The sequence below is a fragment of the Nannospalax galili genome, unplaced genomic scaffold, assembly GCF_000622305.1.
Source record: "Nannospalax galili isolate Female #2095 unplaced genomic scaffold, S.galili_v1.0 scaffold734, whole genome shotgun sequence".
NCBI lineage: Eukaryota > Metazoa > Chordata > Mammalia > Rodentia > Spalacidae > Nannospalax > Nannospalax galili.
The window spans coordinates 2,461,704-2,480,684 of record NW_008337073.1 but is presented as its reverse complement, the minus strand read 5'-3'; the positions used below and the strand labels follow the sequence as shown (position 1 = coordinate 2,480,684).

General features: G+C 39.7%; 1 protein-coding gene across 6 annotated transcripts in view; it reads left to right on the top strand.

Moving 5' to 3' along the window:
• Positions 1 to 2,114: 2,114 nt before the first annotated feature.
• Positions 2,115 to 18,981, top strand: part of Nedd1 (NEDD1 gamma-tubulin ring complex targeting factor) — an 84,077-nt gene continuing 67,210 nt past the window's right edge. Inside the window, exons 1-5 of one of the 6 annotated variants that reach the window (XM_008832060.3) lie at positions 2,115 to 2,206; positions 4,110 to 4,253; positions 8,090 to 8,184; positions 11,936 to 12,052; positions 15,213 to 15,353. In XM_008832060.3, the coding sequence (XP_008830282.1) occupies positions 4,118 to 4,253; positions 8,090 to 8,184; positions 11,936 to 12,052; positions 15,213 to 15,353 (489 nt within the window). In that variant the 5' untranslated portion in view covers positions 2,115 to 2,206; positions 4,110 to 4,117. The other 5 variants (XM_029563084.1, XM_029563085.1, XM_029563082.1 and 2 more) reach the window with 5 other exon arrangements.

Genomic DNA, 18,981 nt, shown 5'->3' with positions numbered 1-18,981 from the left:
GACCCAATTCGACGCCATCTGTATTCACAGCACCCAGTCTCAGCTCCAAGTGGATCCAACATGAAGAGTCTCAGCAGAGGGCAGACTCTGGCACCTTGACCTTGACCTCCCTGGCCCGTAAACCTATGAGAAGAGAAATTTCTATTCTTTGTCAAGTGCCTCCTTCCAGGGATTCTGTTGTGGCAGCAGAATTGGACTAAGAAAATTAGATGGTTAGAGCTGGAGAAATGGTGGTTAAGAGTATGTCCTTTCCTTCCAAACAATCTTGAGTTCGGTTTCCAGCACCTTGATCTGGTGGTTTACAACTGCCCGTAACTCCAGCTCTAGGTATCTCACACCCTTTTCTGGCCTCTGCAGGCACTGATGACACAGGTGGCATACAGATAAATACATACACATGAATAAAACTATCTTTAAAAAAATAAAATCTTTTAAAACTTGCTTAATGCCTCATTCTACAGTTTCTCTTTACAAGTATGTATCTGAAGACAATGCTAATCTTGCAGTAGTTGGTGATACAGTCCTCTGTGCATGCTGACAGTTGATGGTGCCCCAATCTTCCACACCATTAGTGATTAATGTTCTATCAATCAATTACTGAGACAATTCCATGGAAGTATTCAACAATTATGGATATATATGGATATGCCCTTTCCCCTCTTTTTAGTTCTATCTTTTCTTTGTACACTTAGAAATTGTTATTGTTCACATACATATTTATAACTAGCATAGAGTTGGCCTTATTTACACTTTGTTTCTTTCAGACAAAGTCTTGCTCTGTAGTCCAGGCTGGGAATCCTTCTGCCTTCTCCCAGGTGCTAGAATTTCAAGTTTGAGCTACTCTGCCTAGCTTATACTCTTTGATATGAAATATCCCATTTTGTGCCTCGGAATAATCTTAACATCTATGGCTGGTTTCAGGTATCGATTTTTGTTTTTATATGATTCAGTCTTAATTTCCTTGCTGGCTTCAGTGTCAGAGATTTGCCTTTTTTTTTTTGGTCTTTTTGAGACAGGGTCTTCCTGTAGCCCCAGCTGACCTGGAACTCACTTTGTAGACCACGTTGGCCTTGATCTTACAGAGATCTGCCTACCTCTGCCTCCAGAGTGCTGAGATTAAAGGTGTGGGCCACCACGTTTGTTTTTTCTGTTAGAAGATTTCTTTTCCTCCATATGCCCCGATTTTCCTTGCTCTGTCAGATCCCAACGTTCTGGGCTGAATCCCAGGCAAAATCGGGTTTAATAACGTCAAAAGTTGCAGATCAATGAAGGCAGATGCTAGGCACACACCGTGTTTATACCATGGCTTTTCCCCAGCGACCTCCAGAACTTGGGTAGGACTGCATTTTCTCCTGGAGGTGGGAGAGGGATGGACATAGAAAAGTTCCGAGTTATTTGTGATATGATATCGTAATATCGATACAGATAACTGTGATTTATTTATACAGTGCAGAAGCACAGCCTGTGTGCACCTGTGATGGAGGGACTTTCTCATAGAACACTCTTTCAGAACTCGAAGCAAAACTTATCAGTAGAGTTTTAAAAAAAAAAAGGGGTGTGTGTGTAGCTTCTTAAGAAGGGAAATTGGAAAACCCCGTTCAGAACTCCCTTTCCCACACTGAGATGCATTCTCTTTCAAGGAATTCCCGCTGAGATGGTGTTCATGTACCTGAACCAGCGGCATGTAAGGCTTGGGTTTTGAAAGTGGTTGGCACAGAAGGTTCACTCTCAGCCTTCAGGGTTAGGGTTTGGGTTAGGCTTAGATTTTCCTGGGTTGATTACCAGTCTTCCTGCTCCCTTTTCCTTTAAGTATAGAATTATTAGCATCAGCTTCCTACACTGGACTGTACGTGCCACTACTCAGGGACCCATTATTCTTTTGTTCCTCTGAACACACCCCATCACTGCACATTCAGAACCTAACCCAGTGCCTGGCACACAGTAGACAGTGAAGAAAATGAATCGGAAAAGAGCAGTAGTCAGAGATCTGGCCTCTGGGATACGGGAGATTAAGTTTCCACCCTGCACTGGGAGAACTTCCTTTGCAGAGCCAAGCAGAGCCAGGCCCAGGCCGAGAGCTGTGCCTCGCCGGTGACGTCACCTGGGCGGGACTTCCGGCCGCCCAAGTTTAACAGTCCAGGCGGGAGCCGGAAGCCCTGCGCGGAGCGGGTGGAGTGGGGGCCCACTGTGGTCCCACAGCGGAGAGGTGAGGCTCTGGAGGCCCGGGTGCGGGCACCGTGCTGAGCCGGGCTCCTCCTCCCGGGAGCCCAGCGGCGGCCCGGAGCCCAGCCTTGCGACCCGCGCCGCTGCCGGCCCAAGTGGCCCGGGTAGCCGGCGGGGTGCGGCCGTTCTAGCCCAGCCCCCGCTAGCCGAACCCTGAGTAGGACTCGGGCCTGCGGGGTGCCCTGTGATGAGGGAGCTTGGAAGAACTTTCCTTTCAGCAGAGTGAGTGTGCTGCTTCAGTAGCGTCCGTCCCCAAGCTTGACCTGCGGTGAGGTATGCCGTGTCCTGACAGCTCCCGGTCCGTGGGACCCTCTCCAAGGACTGATGTCATCAGCTGCTCCCTGGAAGTCCTCAGATCCCAGAAGTCAAGAGGGCAGATGCGCCTCCCTCATCCCAAGTTGAGAGAGGGAAGCTTACATAACTTGCCAAGTTAGCATCACTTAAGATGGGCAGAAGGCTGGAGCTCGGCTTTTCGGACCCTTTATGCACCCATTGCACCACACTGCCCAGCAGGGACCTGGAAGGATATGGTAGCAACCTCTTACAACTCTACTGAGTTTGAGAGTTCTTTGCTGTTCCTGAGTAGGGGAACAGGGTAGTGTTTTAGTCACCAAATAGAAACGCAGCCTGCAGTTCAACAGGTGACTCATGGTTCTTGGGTAGCACCTTAACTTTATGATGGAAGTGCAGTAAATCACACGAGTTTTCTGGTTAAATGTTTTCTCCTTTCCATAAACAGTAAGATATTTTTCTTTAAGTTTCTGCAGTTGATTTTACTTTTATCTTGTCCTCTGAAGCGGAGTCAGACCTAAGTGTGGAGCTGTGTTGATGACCTGGGGCCTGTCTGACCCTGTTCCATAGGACTCTTGCACTGCCTGTAGTGGGTGTGAGACTGTGTTTCTCTACTTTCTTCTCCCCTGTGAGTTTTTGAACCGACTTCTCACTTGTCATTCGTACCCCTTGCTGATTTTTAAAGTCTCTAGAGCAACCTCTTTGTCTCTATCTCTGGGATTACCTCAGATTATGGAAGCACGTTATTAGAATTATCAGTTGTAACAACATATGTGAATAAAAAGTGATGGTGTTGTGGACCAAGGGTTGGTATTGGGATGCAATGGCATCTCTTTTTGGCCGTATTGCTAATCTTAGAGTAATTTGGAAAACAAGGGATTCAGACTTCCAAAAATGCTAGTTTATGGTACATTTTTAAAAAGATGGGAAAGTCCACTTCTTTGTGGACTGCTTTTCATGTGTCAGGAATGTTTCAGGACTCCCAGATGAGGAAGCAGAGATCATTATGTGAAGAAACAAGATTTTCAGGTAACAGTGCCATTAAAAAGAAAAAATACTGAACATGGAATATAGGATAGCGTTAGCCACAGTGGACAGGAAGGGAACCTGTCTTTCAGAAGCACATGTTTGAACTGAGACCTGGATGAAAGGAGATGATGGTATGGGGGAACGTGGTGGTGGGTGGGGGGGAGCTTTCCAGGTAGAACGGACAGGAGGTGAAAAGACATTCAGGTAAGAATGACTTTGGCTTGGTGCATAGACATAAAAAAGGCCAGCGTCCAGATCTGGTGGCCCCAGGAAGAGGTAGGAGGGTTCCCTGGGGGATGCTTGTCTTGTAAGACAGGCTAAGGAGGGTGCATTTGTTATGATTGTGTGTGGGGGGGGGCATGGACCAGGGGACTGCTGGCAGCCTCAGCTGAAGGAACAGGCCTTGGCTGGTGTGTTAGATTCTCCCTCTTTGTAGTGACTGTGCTATTTGGAATAAATGAATGGACAGGTAGAGCTGCTGGGTTTAGGTTAGGTATTCCATTTCAATTTTTAAAAATTGCATTTCTGTAATTGTTCTTTTAAACATATTGTTGAACTTTTTCTAGGCTCAGCCATGCAGGAAAACCTCAGATTTGCTTCCTCAGGAGATGATATTAAAATATGGGATGCCTCGTCTATGACACTGGTGGATAAATTCAACCCCCACACACCACCCCATGGAATCAGTTCAATATGTTGGAGCAGCAATAGTATCCTTTTTAAAAGAGTAACAACTTTTTATTAGGCTTCACAACTTGTATCAATGAAACTATATACATAACCCATACAAAGACAGATTTTATTTATTTATTTTGTGGCTACCACAGATTAAACGTATAATTTAGGCTGGCCATAGTGCCTCATGCCTTTAATCCCAGCCCTCGGGAGGCAGGGGCAGATCTCTGAGGTCTAGGCTAGCCTGGTCTGCATAGCCAGCTGTGGCTATGAGGAGATGCTGACTCAAAAAAAAATTTTTTTTTAAAAAAAACTATGCGTACATGAACTCTGATTTTCTTTTAAAGACTTTGTTTGTAACCCACTTCATTCAAATGCGTTGCCGTGTATTAGTCTCTAGATCCAGGCGGTAGAATTACTTTGTTTTCAATAGGTTACTATTCAATAATAAAAAATGGAATAAGTAGGTAAGGGTGAGAAAACCTCCAGAAGGTTTTAGAATGATTTTTTTGTGTCTACCTTTAGGTGTTTTTGAATCTGATCTGGAAATTAATGGCAGAGCTTGAGGCCAGAAGGAAGTTGAGACAGGAGGTAAAAAATTGTTCAGATGGGCTGGAGAGATGGCTCTGTGGTTAGAGCACTGGCTACTCTTGCACAGGACCTGGGTTTGGTTCTCAGCACCTACATGGCAGCTAACAACTGTTCATAACTCCAGTTCCAGAGGATCTGATGCCTTTTTCTGGCCTTTGCAGGCATTGCGTAACTTAGGTGCACTTATATATGTGCCGGCACAATACTATACACATAAAATAAAATAAAAATAAGTAAAAATTGTCCAGCATCCCCGTCTTCCTGATGATCTGTTTGTATTTGTCTACATTCTGTATATGATCACATTATTTCCCAAATGTAATAAAATTGGCTAGGTTGAGTTTTCCTACACTTTTCTGACTGATGCTCCCCGTGTTGGTGAGCTCCTGAATGTGATGAGGGACCTGTGAGTTAGGGTTTCCTAGCCTCACACCACTGATATGTTGGGCCTGACAGTTCTTTGCCGTGGGCACTTTCCTGGCCTCTACCCACCCACTAGTTGCCTTTAACTTCCAGTTGTAACAGTGTTTCCAGAATGGCTCGACTTGGACACCACTGAGACAACTGCTATGACAAAGCACTGGTTGCTGTTCCTTGTATGGGAAATTCTGTATCATTGGTGTTGTAGACATTAATCTTCAGTGAAAGCATGCTAATTCTGAAACAACATCAAGTTTTAAGAATTGTCTGTTCTTACCAATACCAAAGTATTAATAGGTCTTCCTGATGAAAACTGCCAAAGCTATAACTGATTTATGAACAAAAGTACTAGAATTTTCAAATCATCAATGCCTGTTCTTAGAAATACATAACAAAAAATGACAAGTTTTCTTATTGAATTAAATTTGCCACTTCATCGTTTCTTAATTTTTCATCATAGCAGTGAAATAATTACTTTGGTGGTCTATTAATCAAACTTACGGTGAAGTGTCTGTAGTTTTGAAGGATTCTCTGATGTCTAGTATGGAAACTATTTTAAGGAAAGCAGCAAATGTATGAGTTGATCCTAGTTTAAATTTTGATTATGTTTGGAACTTAATTTTTTTCTGCTACTGTATAAGAAAAAAAAAAAAAACCATTCTTGATAGGATGTGTAGTTTTTTTCTCTAGTTTCAAGGAGTGTAGCTGGGAGCTAGCATTTGCTCATGTGCTCCTTAACAGCCTGTGCCACTGAGGTGGCTGTGAGGTAGTGCTGTGTGACTTGTGGAAGCTGGTGTGATCTCTGCGTGTACTGATGTGAGCGGGTGTGCATCTGAAGCCTTCATGGGTTCCTGATGAGTCTCTGCTCCCTCGCATGCCAGCTAGTTACTGAAGGACAGAGTTCACTCAGCACCTTGGGTCCCCACAGTATAAATGCCAAGAACAAGATTAGTGTGAAGTGCTAGGGAAGTTAGTTTTCTTTTTTCTTCTTGGTCCTCTAAGTAATGTTCCTCCCTTTCTCATGATTTCTAAAACTACAAGGAAGCCCTGAACTAGTTGACCCTCTCTCATCTTCCTGAAGCCTCCTTCAGTGTTCTGAGGGGTGAAATGTAACCAGGAAGAAGCCAAAGAAAGGGAAATGATTTCTTTTTCTCACTATTGCACTGTGCTGGTAGAAGTGATTTTGTTTCCCCCAGAAATGAGGTATGCAGAGTACTCTAATCACCAGCAGAACTTGGACTTGACACAGAAGGTGTGGGCACTCATTGAGAGGATGTGCAGGTACCCAGGATGAAAGAGCAAGCTTCATGGTGAGATTGAAGGGAGAGAGGTGCTCATGTGTGGTTTTGTGGATCTTTGTGGCGATTTGATACTTCCAGAATCCAGAGAAGCTTATGAATTAGAGAAATTATGGATCATGCATTCTCGTGGTGACTGTTGTATTGACAGCAGCTGAGGTATTAGCCAGGTACTTCATTCTTAGGATAAAACGACACTTTGTCTTTGACTCCAGAGGAGTTTAGGTATGAATTAAACTGGATGAACTGAACTTTTAAATAATATTTGGGGCTAGAGATGTAGGTCAATTAGTAGAGGCTTGCCTAGCTTGCATGAAACCTTATGTTTGATTCCCAGTAGCACATAAAATTGGGTGAAGTGGTACACCTGTGATCCCAGTGCTTGGGAGGTGGAGGGAGGCAGTCGGTTCAGAGATTCAAGGTCATCCTCAGCAACATACTAAGTTTGAGCCCAGGCTAAGATATATAAGACTGTCTCAAAAACAACAGCAACAACAAAGCTTGTGACAGTCCATGTTCTAGTCACAGAATATCTGAACACTGTCCAAAAACAATGCTTAGATTTCCCCATTGCGTCATTGCATAGACTTTGCTTGCTAAACACTAAAGATTTAAAATTGTGACTCTGGTGCCAGTGTTAAAGGGTCAGGACCCTTGTCACTAACCTGACCTTAATTCTATCTCCGAACCCACTTGGTAGAAGGGGACAACTCCTGAAAGCTGTCCTCTGACCACCACGCATGAGATGTAGTGCATGTGTAGGTGTGCATATGTGTGTATAGTCACTTTTAAAATAAACAAATATACATAAAAATTTCTGATAGTCTAATGTTATGACTCAAAATCTAGATTATATCGTTTAATTTTTTGGTTTATAATATTTATTGTTGTTTTGTGTTTACTTACTATTCCATGTATTATTTATATAGACTAAGCTAACAATAATTTTAAGTTATGATAAATTTAAATTTAATTTAAAATAAAGTTAAGATTTGCTTAACATAAGCAGTTGCTATTTAACTGCACTCATTTTTATGTACCATGTTTGCTGTAGCATTCATTCTTAATACATTTATGATTGATGTATTCTGTAACAGAAATTCTAGTCCTGAGAAAAAAGCAATCTTCATTTTTTTGATTGGGAAAAATTAGGAGAGAGATAGGGTTACTGGCTTTCTAATTTAAATCATTAGCAAACACTGGATTAATTAGTATCTTTAACAGTTTTGTAGATGAAATCGCTGATTAATATTTGTGAGTGCTGCTTTTATCCTCTCTTTCTGATAGAATAAAATTAGACCATCTGGCCCACCCTGGAAGGGAGCAGGGATTGTATTTCACATGTGCTAAACAGCTTTCCAATGACTGCACAGCCAGAGGCCAGCTCTTCCCTGAAGGAGGAGGAAAAATGAGGACTTGGTGACTGGAACCGCTGTTAAGCTGATGTGTGGGCTGTGTTCAGGTGCTTGTCTTCTTGGTGTCTGCCTGTGTAGTTGCGCTCCTGTGACAGACAACTGCTGTACATGCTCATGGGCTGTGATGTTCCCTAACTCTTCATTCAGATAACTTTCTAGTGACAGCATCTTCCAGTGGTGACAAAATAGTGGTTTCAAGTTGCAAGTGTAAACCAGTTCCACTTTTGGAGCTTGCTGAAGGGGTAAGTTACTTGCTTTTTAAACTTTTTGTTTAAAATCTTAGTTTTGCTTATGTGACAGTGACTTTTCATTATGGTGTTCTGCAGCTAAATAAAGGTATTTAAAAACATTTTTAACCTAAATGCCAAATAATACAACAACACAGGCGAGGTCTCTGTGCTTTACTAAAATGTCTTTAGGTGTAATAATTTCGCATCATAGGAGAGCAACCGACTTAGATTTCAGCAGGGAGGTACTTTTTCTATTTCCTCTCTCTTGGTGAAGCCTCTGTTGATCCAGCTGACGTCACTAGGTTGACCTGAACATATGAACCCTGGTGATGTAACCGGTCCTGCTGACTGAGTGCTGGACCGTCAGCAAAGACCGGATCTTACAATTTTTCTGCTTCAGATTATGTCTACTTAGGACTCAGGGACCTGCCTGAGCCTTCCTCCAGCTCCTGGAACAGAATGGCTTTGGGCCTACAGCACATATATGAAGCTCTTATGGAATACTGTTTCTTTATCCTTTGTTATATGAATCAATTCCTCCAATTCTGGCTTAATACTGGCTTCCTCATTTCCATTTACATATACTCCTTAGAAGCTATTTCTTCTTTAAAGAGAAGAATATCTAAATAAAATGGTGCAAGTAATTGGTAGCTTATTCTTTTCTTGCTTCAAAATTTTCATCACTTAAATCTCAGCCCATGCATGGGATTGGAGAGAATGTTTGAGAAGGACAGAATGGAGTGTGGGGCACTCTGACTATTCAAAGGGTTCTAAGTAAAATTGAAGGAGAATGTCCCTGGCTAAGCAGACTGTACTCTTCAGGAGCAGGCATAACAACCTAGTCATCTTGAGACCTCTGATCCTTTTGAAAGTGGTCTGCAAACATTGTTGATTTTAACGTCTGTACCAAAGCAGTGTCTCCTACCTTCACACTGTGTGTGTTTTCATACATTATGTTTAGAGTCCATGTTTAGACTTTTTCCTTAAAAAAAAGTGTTGTGTGCTTTGCACTTTTAAACTTTAAATTTGATTTTATACTTCAATTATATTTTATTCTTTAATAGATGATATATGCAAATGTGACATCATTCCAAGGATTTTGAGAATATTCCCAATCATTTACTGTAATTGCTATTCCTCCTCACTTTTAAAAATCATAATGCACGTCCTTAAGTGAGCTCATTGTAGTTCTGATTTTGAATGCACTTTAATTAGAAACGTATCTTGCAAATATTGGTTCCTTAGCTTTATTAGGAATTTATTGTATCATATTAGTGCACTGATAATTATTTTTGCGGGATTCCAGTCCTGTTAATTCATGTGTTCTTTGTGCTGTTACACCTTTTCTACTTTAGGAAATAAATTCCATTCTACTTATTTTAAAATTACTTTTAGAATGGAATGCTAAGTTCATGATTTTGTTTTTAATTTGAATCTTCTTTAAAGTATACAGGTTGGTATTAACAGCATTGTAATGGATATAATAGGGTACTAAATAACTTCAAAATTTAACCAGCTATTTTTTAGGTTTTAAAAATTATGCTATTTTTTTGTCTTATGGGTACAAGATTCTTGTAATAACCATACAATTTCTATTAATTATTTAAGTTTATTAGCTACATTAATAATACATTAGCATAAAAGACCTTTCATCAACAGCATAAGCCAGTTTTGAGTATAGGTTCTTTTCTGAGCCTTTAACAATAATTATACTTGTGAAAACTGACATCCCAATATACCAGTTGTTGCTGGATATTGTCTTTGTTTATTTTAAAGGTTATTGTGGGTGGACACCATCCTTATTTGTTTCCTTTAAAAATCATTTTGATAATTCTTAGTAAGCTCTCTTGATCTGCAGTGGCAACCAAATCCTAAACTAAATTTTATTGGTTCATTTATACCAAAGTTAATTCCTAGAGTGGTATCTACAAGAGAATTAACCACTGTAGAACTGCATCACCATTGTGATGTGTATCCTGCTCTTTTTATGTATTCGTTGACACTGTTGGTCAGACTGAAATGTTGCCTGGTCCAGTGGGGATGTGGAAAGGGGACCACATGTCAGAGACTTTGGAGCAGAGGCTGTTTTGTGGATGCCTAGACCCTTAGGGTAGGAGTAGGTCTAGTACTCTTTTCTTGTTTGCTTCTCAGACTTGGATTCAAAAATGGGAGATAGTAAATAGGTAGCGTGTCTTTTAACTAAGTTATGAAGTATCCCCTTTGGACTTCATTTCTCCTTTTCTTTTCATGGCATGCAGCTGGAAGGAAGAACAGTAGGTGAACTTCATAGTGTGTCTGTAGGAAACTTTGCAACACTGAATTCTGCTGCATAGCCTGTTATTGATGGCACCTGCATATAGGCACATAGGGGACACTCAGACATTCACTGTAAGAACTTGATGACCTCTGCATATCTAGCCATTTACTCTGGCGTATTATTAAATACTGTATATGGCTATAATCTTTATGAAACTGACTTTCTGATATCAAACAGGCAACAAACTATAAGCAAAATTACCCAGGTATTAGAAAGTTGTTCTCCAGAGAACTAAAATAAGTTACTGCCATAGCAGGTTACACTAGGTGGCCAGGGGAGGTTTTCTTCAAGAAGTGACATCTGTTGACATCTGTTGACCAGAAAAACCATCTAATTGTGGTTCAGGGAACTTAGCTTTCCAGGCAAGGAGAGTGGCTATATAGAGGCCTTGAGGGCAAATACAGGATTGTTGTGTTAAAGAATGGAAGGTCATTATGGCTGGAGAATGAGTGTATGAAGAGAAAGTGACAAGAGATGAAGTGAGCAGAGCCTAAATAGATAGGGCTCTGAGACCAGGTGAATGGTTTGAGGTTTTCTCTAGGTGTGATTGGAAGCCACTGAAGACTTTTAAGCAGGGAAGAGACAAGCTCTGCCTTGTGGTTTTGTTTTTTCAAGTTCATGCTGTTTATGGAGGGTGGAATATTAGGAAGCAGGAGTAGAAACAGGAAAACTAACCAGGGGGCAGTCATGGTCTGACAAGGTTTGGGTTAGCGCTAAGGGAAGTATGTGGGATTTATTTAGGGTTGAATTGAGGGTTGTTCAACACTTCTACCTTGAGAAACTGGATGTATTGTGACCTTGCTCAGTTGAGGTAGAATGCAAGATCAGGTTTATTTTATTTATGTATTCATGAATTTCTATTTGATGGTGCAATTCTCAGGACCTTACACATGCTAGGGAAATGCTTTATAACTGGGCCAAATCCCTAGCCCTTGAGGTCAGGGTTTGATGATATGGTAGAGAATCTTTGGGCTAAGATTGGCTGGGAGATTGGCAAGTATCTTGACCTGCTTAAATAACTTTCTTCATTTATAAAATGGGAGTCTAAGCTAGAAATTCTTTAAAAGCCCTACATTTAGCAGTTTCTAAACTAGAGATTAATTGTAATTTGAGATATTCTGTGGAGGGACAAGAACAGGTTTCATCGGGGGAGACAGTAAAGGCACATGCTGATGAGAGGCCAAGATTTGCCAGTTTCCTCAGCTTGCTCTCTGGCCACCCTTCAGTGAAGGAGGGCACCCATCTTGATTTCCTTGAAGTCTTCTTGAAACTCATAAGCTGTTGGATCCATGTGAACAATGACAGGTGGTGAAAGCTTTAGTTACAAGTATCAGCATCTTTATAGTGTGTGATTCAGCATACTTACCATTGTGCTTACCAAGTGTTGGGGGAGGCTTCATTGGCATTTCTGTGTTCTGCTAAGCTAATTTTTTTTTTTTTTAATAGCAAAAGCAGACATGTGTTGATTTAAATTCCACATCTATGTACTTGGCAAGTGGAGGCCTAAATAACACTGTTAATATTTGGGATTTAAAATCAAAAAGAGTTCATCGGTCTCTTAAGGTAAGCAATTATTTTAAAAATATTTGTGGAATGGCTATCTCAGATTGTTTAGAGTGGCTATCAAACTTTTATATTTGAGGATTTATGCTAAAATTAAATGCTTTGAATTGAAGTGAGATTTATTAAGGAAAATTTAGGTGCTGTCCAACCTAAAACATTTGTTGTTGGTTTTTTTTCCTATAAAAATTATTAATGTATATTGTTGCTATTTAAAGCTTTTTACTTAATTTTTCATCTATTTCTACTGTTTTGAATGAGCTAATTCCTTGATTTCTTTTTTCCTTTTTCTGAAGTGTGGTTTCTTTCAGCAGGGATTTTTTAAGGGTTTTGGAAAAGTGGCTCTGAAACGATGGCTCTCAGCAGCCAGGGCTGAGGGCTGGCTTCTTATTCTAGAGCGTATTTGGCTGTTGGAGCTTGTGTTATTTTGGCATATATATTTTTCAACTTAGTAATGAAATAGTTCTTAAAAGAATTTGTTATTTAAAACTAGTGTTTCCTTGATTAGCTGTTTGCAGTTTTAGCAAATAAAATATTTATTTCAGGAAAGTCTGTGGTTATGTCTTTCTTAATTCTACTTTTCACCTTTTACTATTTAGAAGGGGAGCTTTAAAATTATTTTTAATTTTGTTTTTTAAAAGATTTAATATGAAAATGTCAAATAGTTATATATACATACACATCTATACACAGAAAAAGAGCTTCCTTTAACCTATTACCTACATACTTACTATCTGACATCAATCACAGTTGGCTTGTGGCCAGGTGTCTTTTATCTGTGTTCTATATCTTAATGTCATTGAGTTAATTCTTGCAAGAGATGTGGTATGTTAAATAATGGTTTCCCCATCACTAAATTAAAATGTGTTCCTATAATTGCTGTTTAAATATTACCTTTAGAAGCTTATTATTTTAAGTGTAGCTAAACTTTCAAGCATCTTGACTCTAAAAGCTCTGCTGTGAAAAAAATCAGGTAATTGAAAAGTAGCCACTAATGAAGACAGTTAACTTTTCTCTAGTTCCTTTCTGTGCCAGTTGCCGTGCTTACACATGCCTCTTCTGTTTATTTCAATAACTCTGCGAACAGCAAGTATTATTCCCATGTACAGATGGAGAAACTGAGTCCAGTGTTAAAGAACTTGCTCTCTGTTATTCCACAGTGCTTCAGGTGACCTTCAGGTTTAGACCCCGTTCATTGTTTAGTCTTTGAATTATGAATTACACCTACTTACGGGGATATATCCATGTGGCAAATTTCTCCATACCCACATGGCAAAATTATGCTCCTTTTCCATCTGCAGTTTTCCTGGTTGCTTCAGTTGATCTTTTCTCTTCCTATTTGAAATTGTTCGGGAGCTTTCCTCATCTGTTTAAGACACAGTTGTCTGACTTTTGGTGGCAGTAGGAAACCTTATCTTTTGCTTTTGGGTCTCTCATCTGTAGTCCGCTCCCTAGTGATATAACAAAATTTCTGACATTTGGTTGGTGCATGGTAAATGTTTCCTGGTGATGTATTTTCTACAGTTGAAAATAGGATGACGCCAACCCCTTTACAAATCATAGAAATTCTGTTCTGTTCTGTTCTGTTCTAGTCTGACACCCCTAATTCCTTATGACAATGCACAAACTGTTGTTTATGTCTTCTTATCAGATTTTTTTTTCCTCAAGCAATTGTTTTTTGGTTTGGGGACTATTTTTAAAGCATCACTTGATAAGGTTGTAATTTAAGTGTGATATCATATCTACATGTGTTCTTGATAATACATTAATTATTATGTATCAGGCTTAGTACATTCATCTTAGTAAATAATAGGATACCACGTTACCATACTACCCTTCTAACTGATCAGCAGTATATATTCCTGCTAAACATCTCTATTTGATGTTTGGAAACAATCCTTGTAAGCTCAGTTCATTCAAAGTCCCGCACTTCCATTTCCTCAAAATCGGCTATCATATCTGAGAGGCATCCTGGTATGTTGGGAGAATGAGCTGTGGATGTTGGAATTTGACTTGGAGTTGAATCCTAGTCTATCACTTAACACCTGTGTGAGATTGCACTGGTTTCCTGAGCTTTCTTTGCCTCCTGTACCTCATCTATAAATGGGCAAAATGACCTTTTCTTTTTGGGTATTTTAAAATATTTTATTTTTATTTAATATGTATGTGTGTATTGCTTGCATGTAGTAGGTGCACCCATGCTGTGCAGTGTCCACATAGGTCAGAAGAGGGTGTTGGATCCCCTGGAACTGGAGTTACAGATGGTTGTTAGCTGCCATGTGGGTGCTGGGAATCGAACCTGGGTCCTCTGCAAGAACAATCAGTGCTCTTAACCACTCAGCCATCTCTTCAGCCCCCTTCCTTTTGGGATTTTTAAAGATGAACTCTGTGAAGCCCCCGCAGAGTACTCAGCCATTGGAAGTAGCTGCACCTCGTCTCTCGTGTCTGACTTACTCATTAGTTGTTTGCCTCCCAGTTTGTCTCATCTTGTTTCCTTCCTGTTCTCGTGATTTACCTCTGTTTTTTTTTTTTTCTGTTTGTTTTTTGAAATAAGATTTTGCTGTATAGCACAGGCTAGCCTAGAACTCTTTTAGCCTAGGCTAGTCTTAAACTCATGATCTTACTCAGTGCTGGGATTACAAGTACCTCTCACCACTCCCACTCCCCCCTCTTACTCTTTCTTTAAGTGAATCAAATTTTCTGTCTTCTTGTCAGGTCAGTTGACAACACCTCTTTCCTTCTGACTTGGTGCCTCTGCCTGTTGAGCATTTGCTCTGCCATTTTGGAGTTAATTTAAGTGTCTTGTCTCTAGTTGAGTACTCATACTCAGGAGCAAACACTCTCTTAATAGTTACCCTGAAATAAATGTTATTTGTCAGTGAAAGTCAGTTCTTCAAAGTGAGCATTTACCAAGTTACCTTCCTATACTGTTTCTTATTTCAGAATGCTTTGTAATTTGGCTATGAAAATCTATTGACTGAGAAGAATCAGTGTTAGTTTTGTAGTTTCTTACTCATCTGAGTGTTTTTAAAAAAGTTATTCAAGGGAAATGTTAACACAAGTATTAGGTTGACATTCATGATATTTTCTGTTTATCTGAATATGAAAATGTACTGCTTGGTGTTTAACGGCCATGGTCCTTACTCAGAGTTCTATCTTTCAGGATCATAAAGATGAAGTAACTTGTATAAGATACAATTGGAATGACTGCTATATTGCATCTGGGTCTCTTAGTGGTGAAATTATCTTGCACAGTGTAACCACTAATATATCCAGTACACCTTTTGGCCATGGGAGTAACCAGGTACAGTTTACGTTTATTCAAAATAATGTTAAGAACATAGATTTTGAATTATTTTACATAAGAACATAAATTTATGTTTAATTTTTTTAACATTTTAAATTTGTTATTTATCTTGCTTGAGAAAATGTCTTTGTTTTTAATGATGGTGTTTAAAAGTGATAAAATAAAAAAATACATACTAGATTAGAGTGTTCATATTAATTCACTTATGTAATTAAATATTTATGTCTTCTTGAACTATAACTGTATTTAACAAAATAACTAGTTGGTAATAGGGTAGCCCTTAAACTGGAGTTTAACCTTCCTGTGACATTTCTCTTATGGAGGTGTTTCAAACCTCAGGCCTTATCAGCTGTGAGACAAGACTTTAGTTTATCAGTGCTATTTGGGAAATGGGATAGTTAAGTGCCTAGGGAGAGGATAAAATGAATTTTTGGTTTTTTAAGCATGTAATGGTTACAGAATCAAAGCTTATTCATATATTTCGGGTTAGTATAGGAATGCTTCAGGAAACTTTAAAGGAAAAGTTACTCAATTAAGTATTTTCCCTGCTAAAAAACTAGTTTATTAAACTTTTTTTCTTAAAAGAATCTCTTAAGAAGTCTTACATTTCTTGACATTTTCTAGAAATGTTTCCAATAAAGTAGATTTTGTTTTGAGACAGGGTCTCCCTGTGGCCCAAGCTGGCCTGGAACTTGCTATCTAGACGAGACTGGCCTCGATCTCACAGAGATCTGCCTGCCTCTGCCTCTTGAGTGCTGGAATTAAAGGTGTTATAGCACCACACCCAGCCTAGCTAGACCTTCTCTTAAGATGGATTTTTGCTGTTCAGTCTTGGAGGAATGAGACAGAGCAGTAACTCTGAATCTCTTCTTAACATACTTTCTCTTCTGACCACTTTGGCCACAACTAGTATTAGATAAAAGATAAGGGATCTTCATTGTTGGAAACAATTTTTAAAATCATTATTCAAATAATATATACTGTTTAAGGAACATTTAGTGGACATTAAAATTATATGGGCAAACAGTACTTTTTCAAGTTCATGGGTATTTGTGCACATGTTGTGAGTGACTGGAATGATTTAGAATAATTGAGAAAAACTAGGACTGAAATAGGTACAATTGAAGGAGAGAGGATTTCAGTAGAGTTAAGGCTTAAATGACTTTTTTGTTCGTTTTTACAATGACAGTATGAGCTGACCTCTTCATCAGTTATTCTGTGATGACTTGTGTTTAGGGTTAACTCTTTACACGTGTACATTGTCTTTGGGACCACAGCTTATTTCTTTGTCTTCAGTCTGTTGTCCAGCTTGTGCTTTCTGCGGAATAATGCTCAGTAAACATGACTGTATGAATACACTCAGAAATCAAAGCTTTTAATAGGCTGATCCATAGTTTGGGAAAGGTATGTTTTATATGGAGGAAGTCACACAAATAATGAGAAAGGAATGTAAATGGATTTTATATAGGGCTAGAGTAAGAAAAAATCAGAAGGGTAGGTATGAATAAGGATTGATGTGAGGCTGAATACCATGTGCAAGATTTGGCTTTGTTCTTGATTTAGAGAAACTAATTGGAGTTTTTAATTAATTTAGCGTGAGAGTCAGAATCCTTGAACAACAACAACAAAACCCTTTAGAGATAACGGTGCTTTCTGGATTCTATGGATGAGAATAAGTGCTTTTAGTTTTCACTCTTTCGCTCTTTAGAATATTAATATTGTTATAAAAGCAAATTATGTTCTATCCTTGTGTTTTCTTTTTATATGCATTTTGATAACAGCATAAAGTCTAAGCCCAGAGACTTTGAAACTCTTATAAAGAAATCATACCTATTATCTAATTTATTTCTTTATAAGGAAGCATTGCTTTTATTTTTGTGTGTTTTATATTGGAGGCATAACAAATTCATAAATTTTAGTCTGGCTTTTTAGTTACATAAAAATTAGACACTATCATGCATGTTCTTACATGTACGCAGTTCCCTGTGTGGTGTAGAGTTCTGTCACTACATAGAATGCTACCATCTATTGTGTTTTGGGGGCTGTGATCATGGATTTGTACTGCATTCTCTATTTAGACTTTGCTACGACTTTGTGGGGTTATGTTATTCTCACTTTGCAGTTGAGAAAATATGATTCCCGGACTTCCTGTTCACATAACTCAACTGACCATTTTGAAGACCAGCTCTTCTAGGTGGTGGCCTTGCTTCCTTTCTGCTCTCTTTCTAGCTTGGGGGCTCTGAGTGATTTTATAAGGCTGCAGGCATCTGAAGCATCTGGGGACTTTGCACTGTTCTCTTGTCACTGTTTTAAGATGAGCTTTTGCTGTTGAATGTCAGAGGAAAGAGAAAGGTATCACTGTGAACCTCTTAATTTTTTGAGAACTTCATACACGAGCACACTGCATTTACTTCATTTCCACCCCTATTTCCCCTTGTCCAACTCTCTCGTATCCCCCCACCCCTTCTGGAATTCATGACATCTTCTTTTATAATTATTCACACACACACACACACACACACAACCTACTGAGTCCAATTAGTGTTGTCCATATGTAGTTGTGCTTAGGACTGCTCACTTAGAATTGGGAAACCTATCAGGGTCCTCGTTCCTGAAGAAAACAGATTCTCCTTCCCTCGACAGCCATTGACTGCCCTGTAGCTCTTCAAGGGGTGAGGCCTTGTGACATTTTCCCCTATCTGTGTTGCTTTGTCAACTTGTGTGGCTTTGTGCAAGCAGCCATATAGTTGAGATTTCATGATACAGCATCCCTGTCATATCTAGAAGGCACTGTCTTGTCACAGTCATCCTGGTCCTCTGGCTCTTAAAATCTTACTGCACTTCTTCTATGATGTTTCTGCCTTAAGTGTAGAGCTTGTATTATAGATGTCCCAATTGGGACTGGGCACCCCACTGTCATTTATTCTCTACATTTTGACCACTTGTGGATCTCTGTAGTAGCCTCTGTCTGCTACAGAAAGAAGCTTCTTTGATGAAGACTGAGAGCTGCACTAATCTGTGGGTATAAGAATGAGTACTTAGAGGGCAATTGGAAGCTGTATTATTTTAGTAACATGGCTGTAGTGGGGTTTCCTCTAGGGTCTGTGACCTCTCCAGCCACAGGTTCTTGGCTGAGTTTACAGTACCAGGCATGGGTTCTCACCTATTGAACCTTAAGTACAATTAGACAGTCGTTGGTTACCCCCAAGTTACAAGTGCCACAGTTGCCTCATTGTGGATATCTTGTTGGGCTAGTCTTTGTTAATGGTTCATAGGCTTTACATGTAGGTAGGACTGTTGATAACTTTTCTCCCTTGGCATCTTCCAGAGCAGCTTCAGATACTATGAGGACTAATTCTCAGAGAAGAGGCTTCCATGTCTATTCTAGCTTGATTTCCTCCAATTCCTGTGACCAGAATGTGTGGTGTCTTCAGCAATAGGGTCTTACCTTCAAGCTCTATGAGGCAACCAAGGGCAGTGGCAGTAGCCTATATTGTTTTAGGTCTTGGATACCCCTGACCAACAGCTCAAGGGGAGGTGTCTCTTGACTTGGCATTGGAGTTTTTGTTAGATAGTCTATATCTCCTGGGGGAAGCATTATCACTCCATGTGGGAAAACACCATT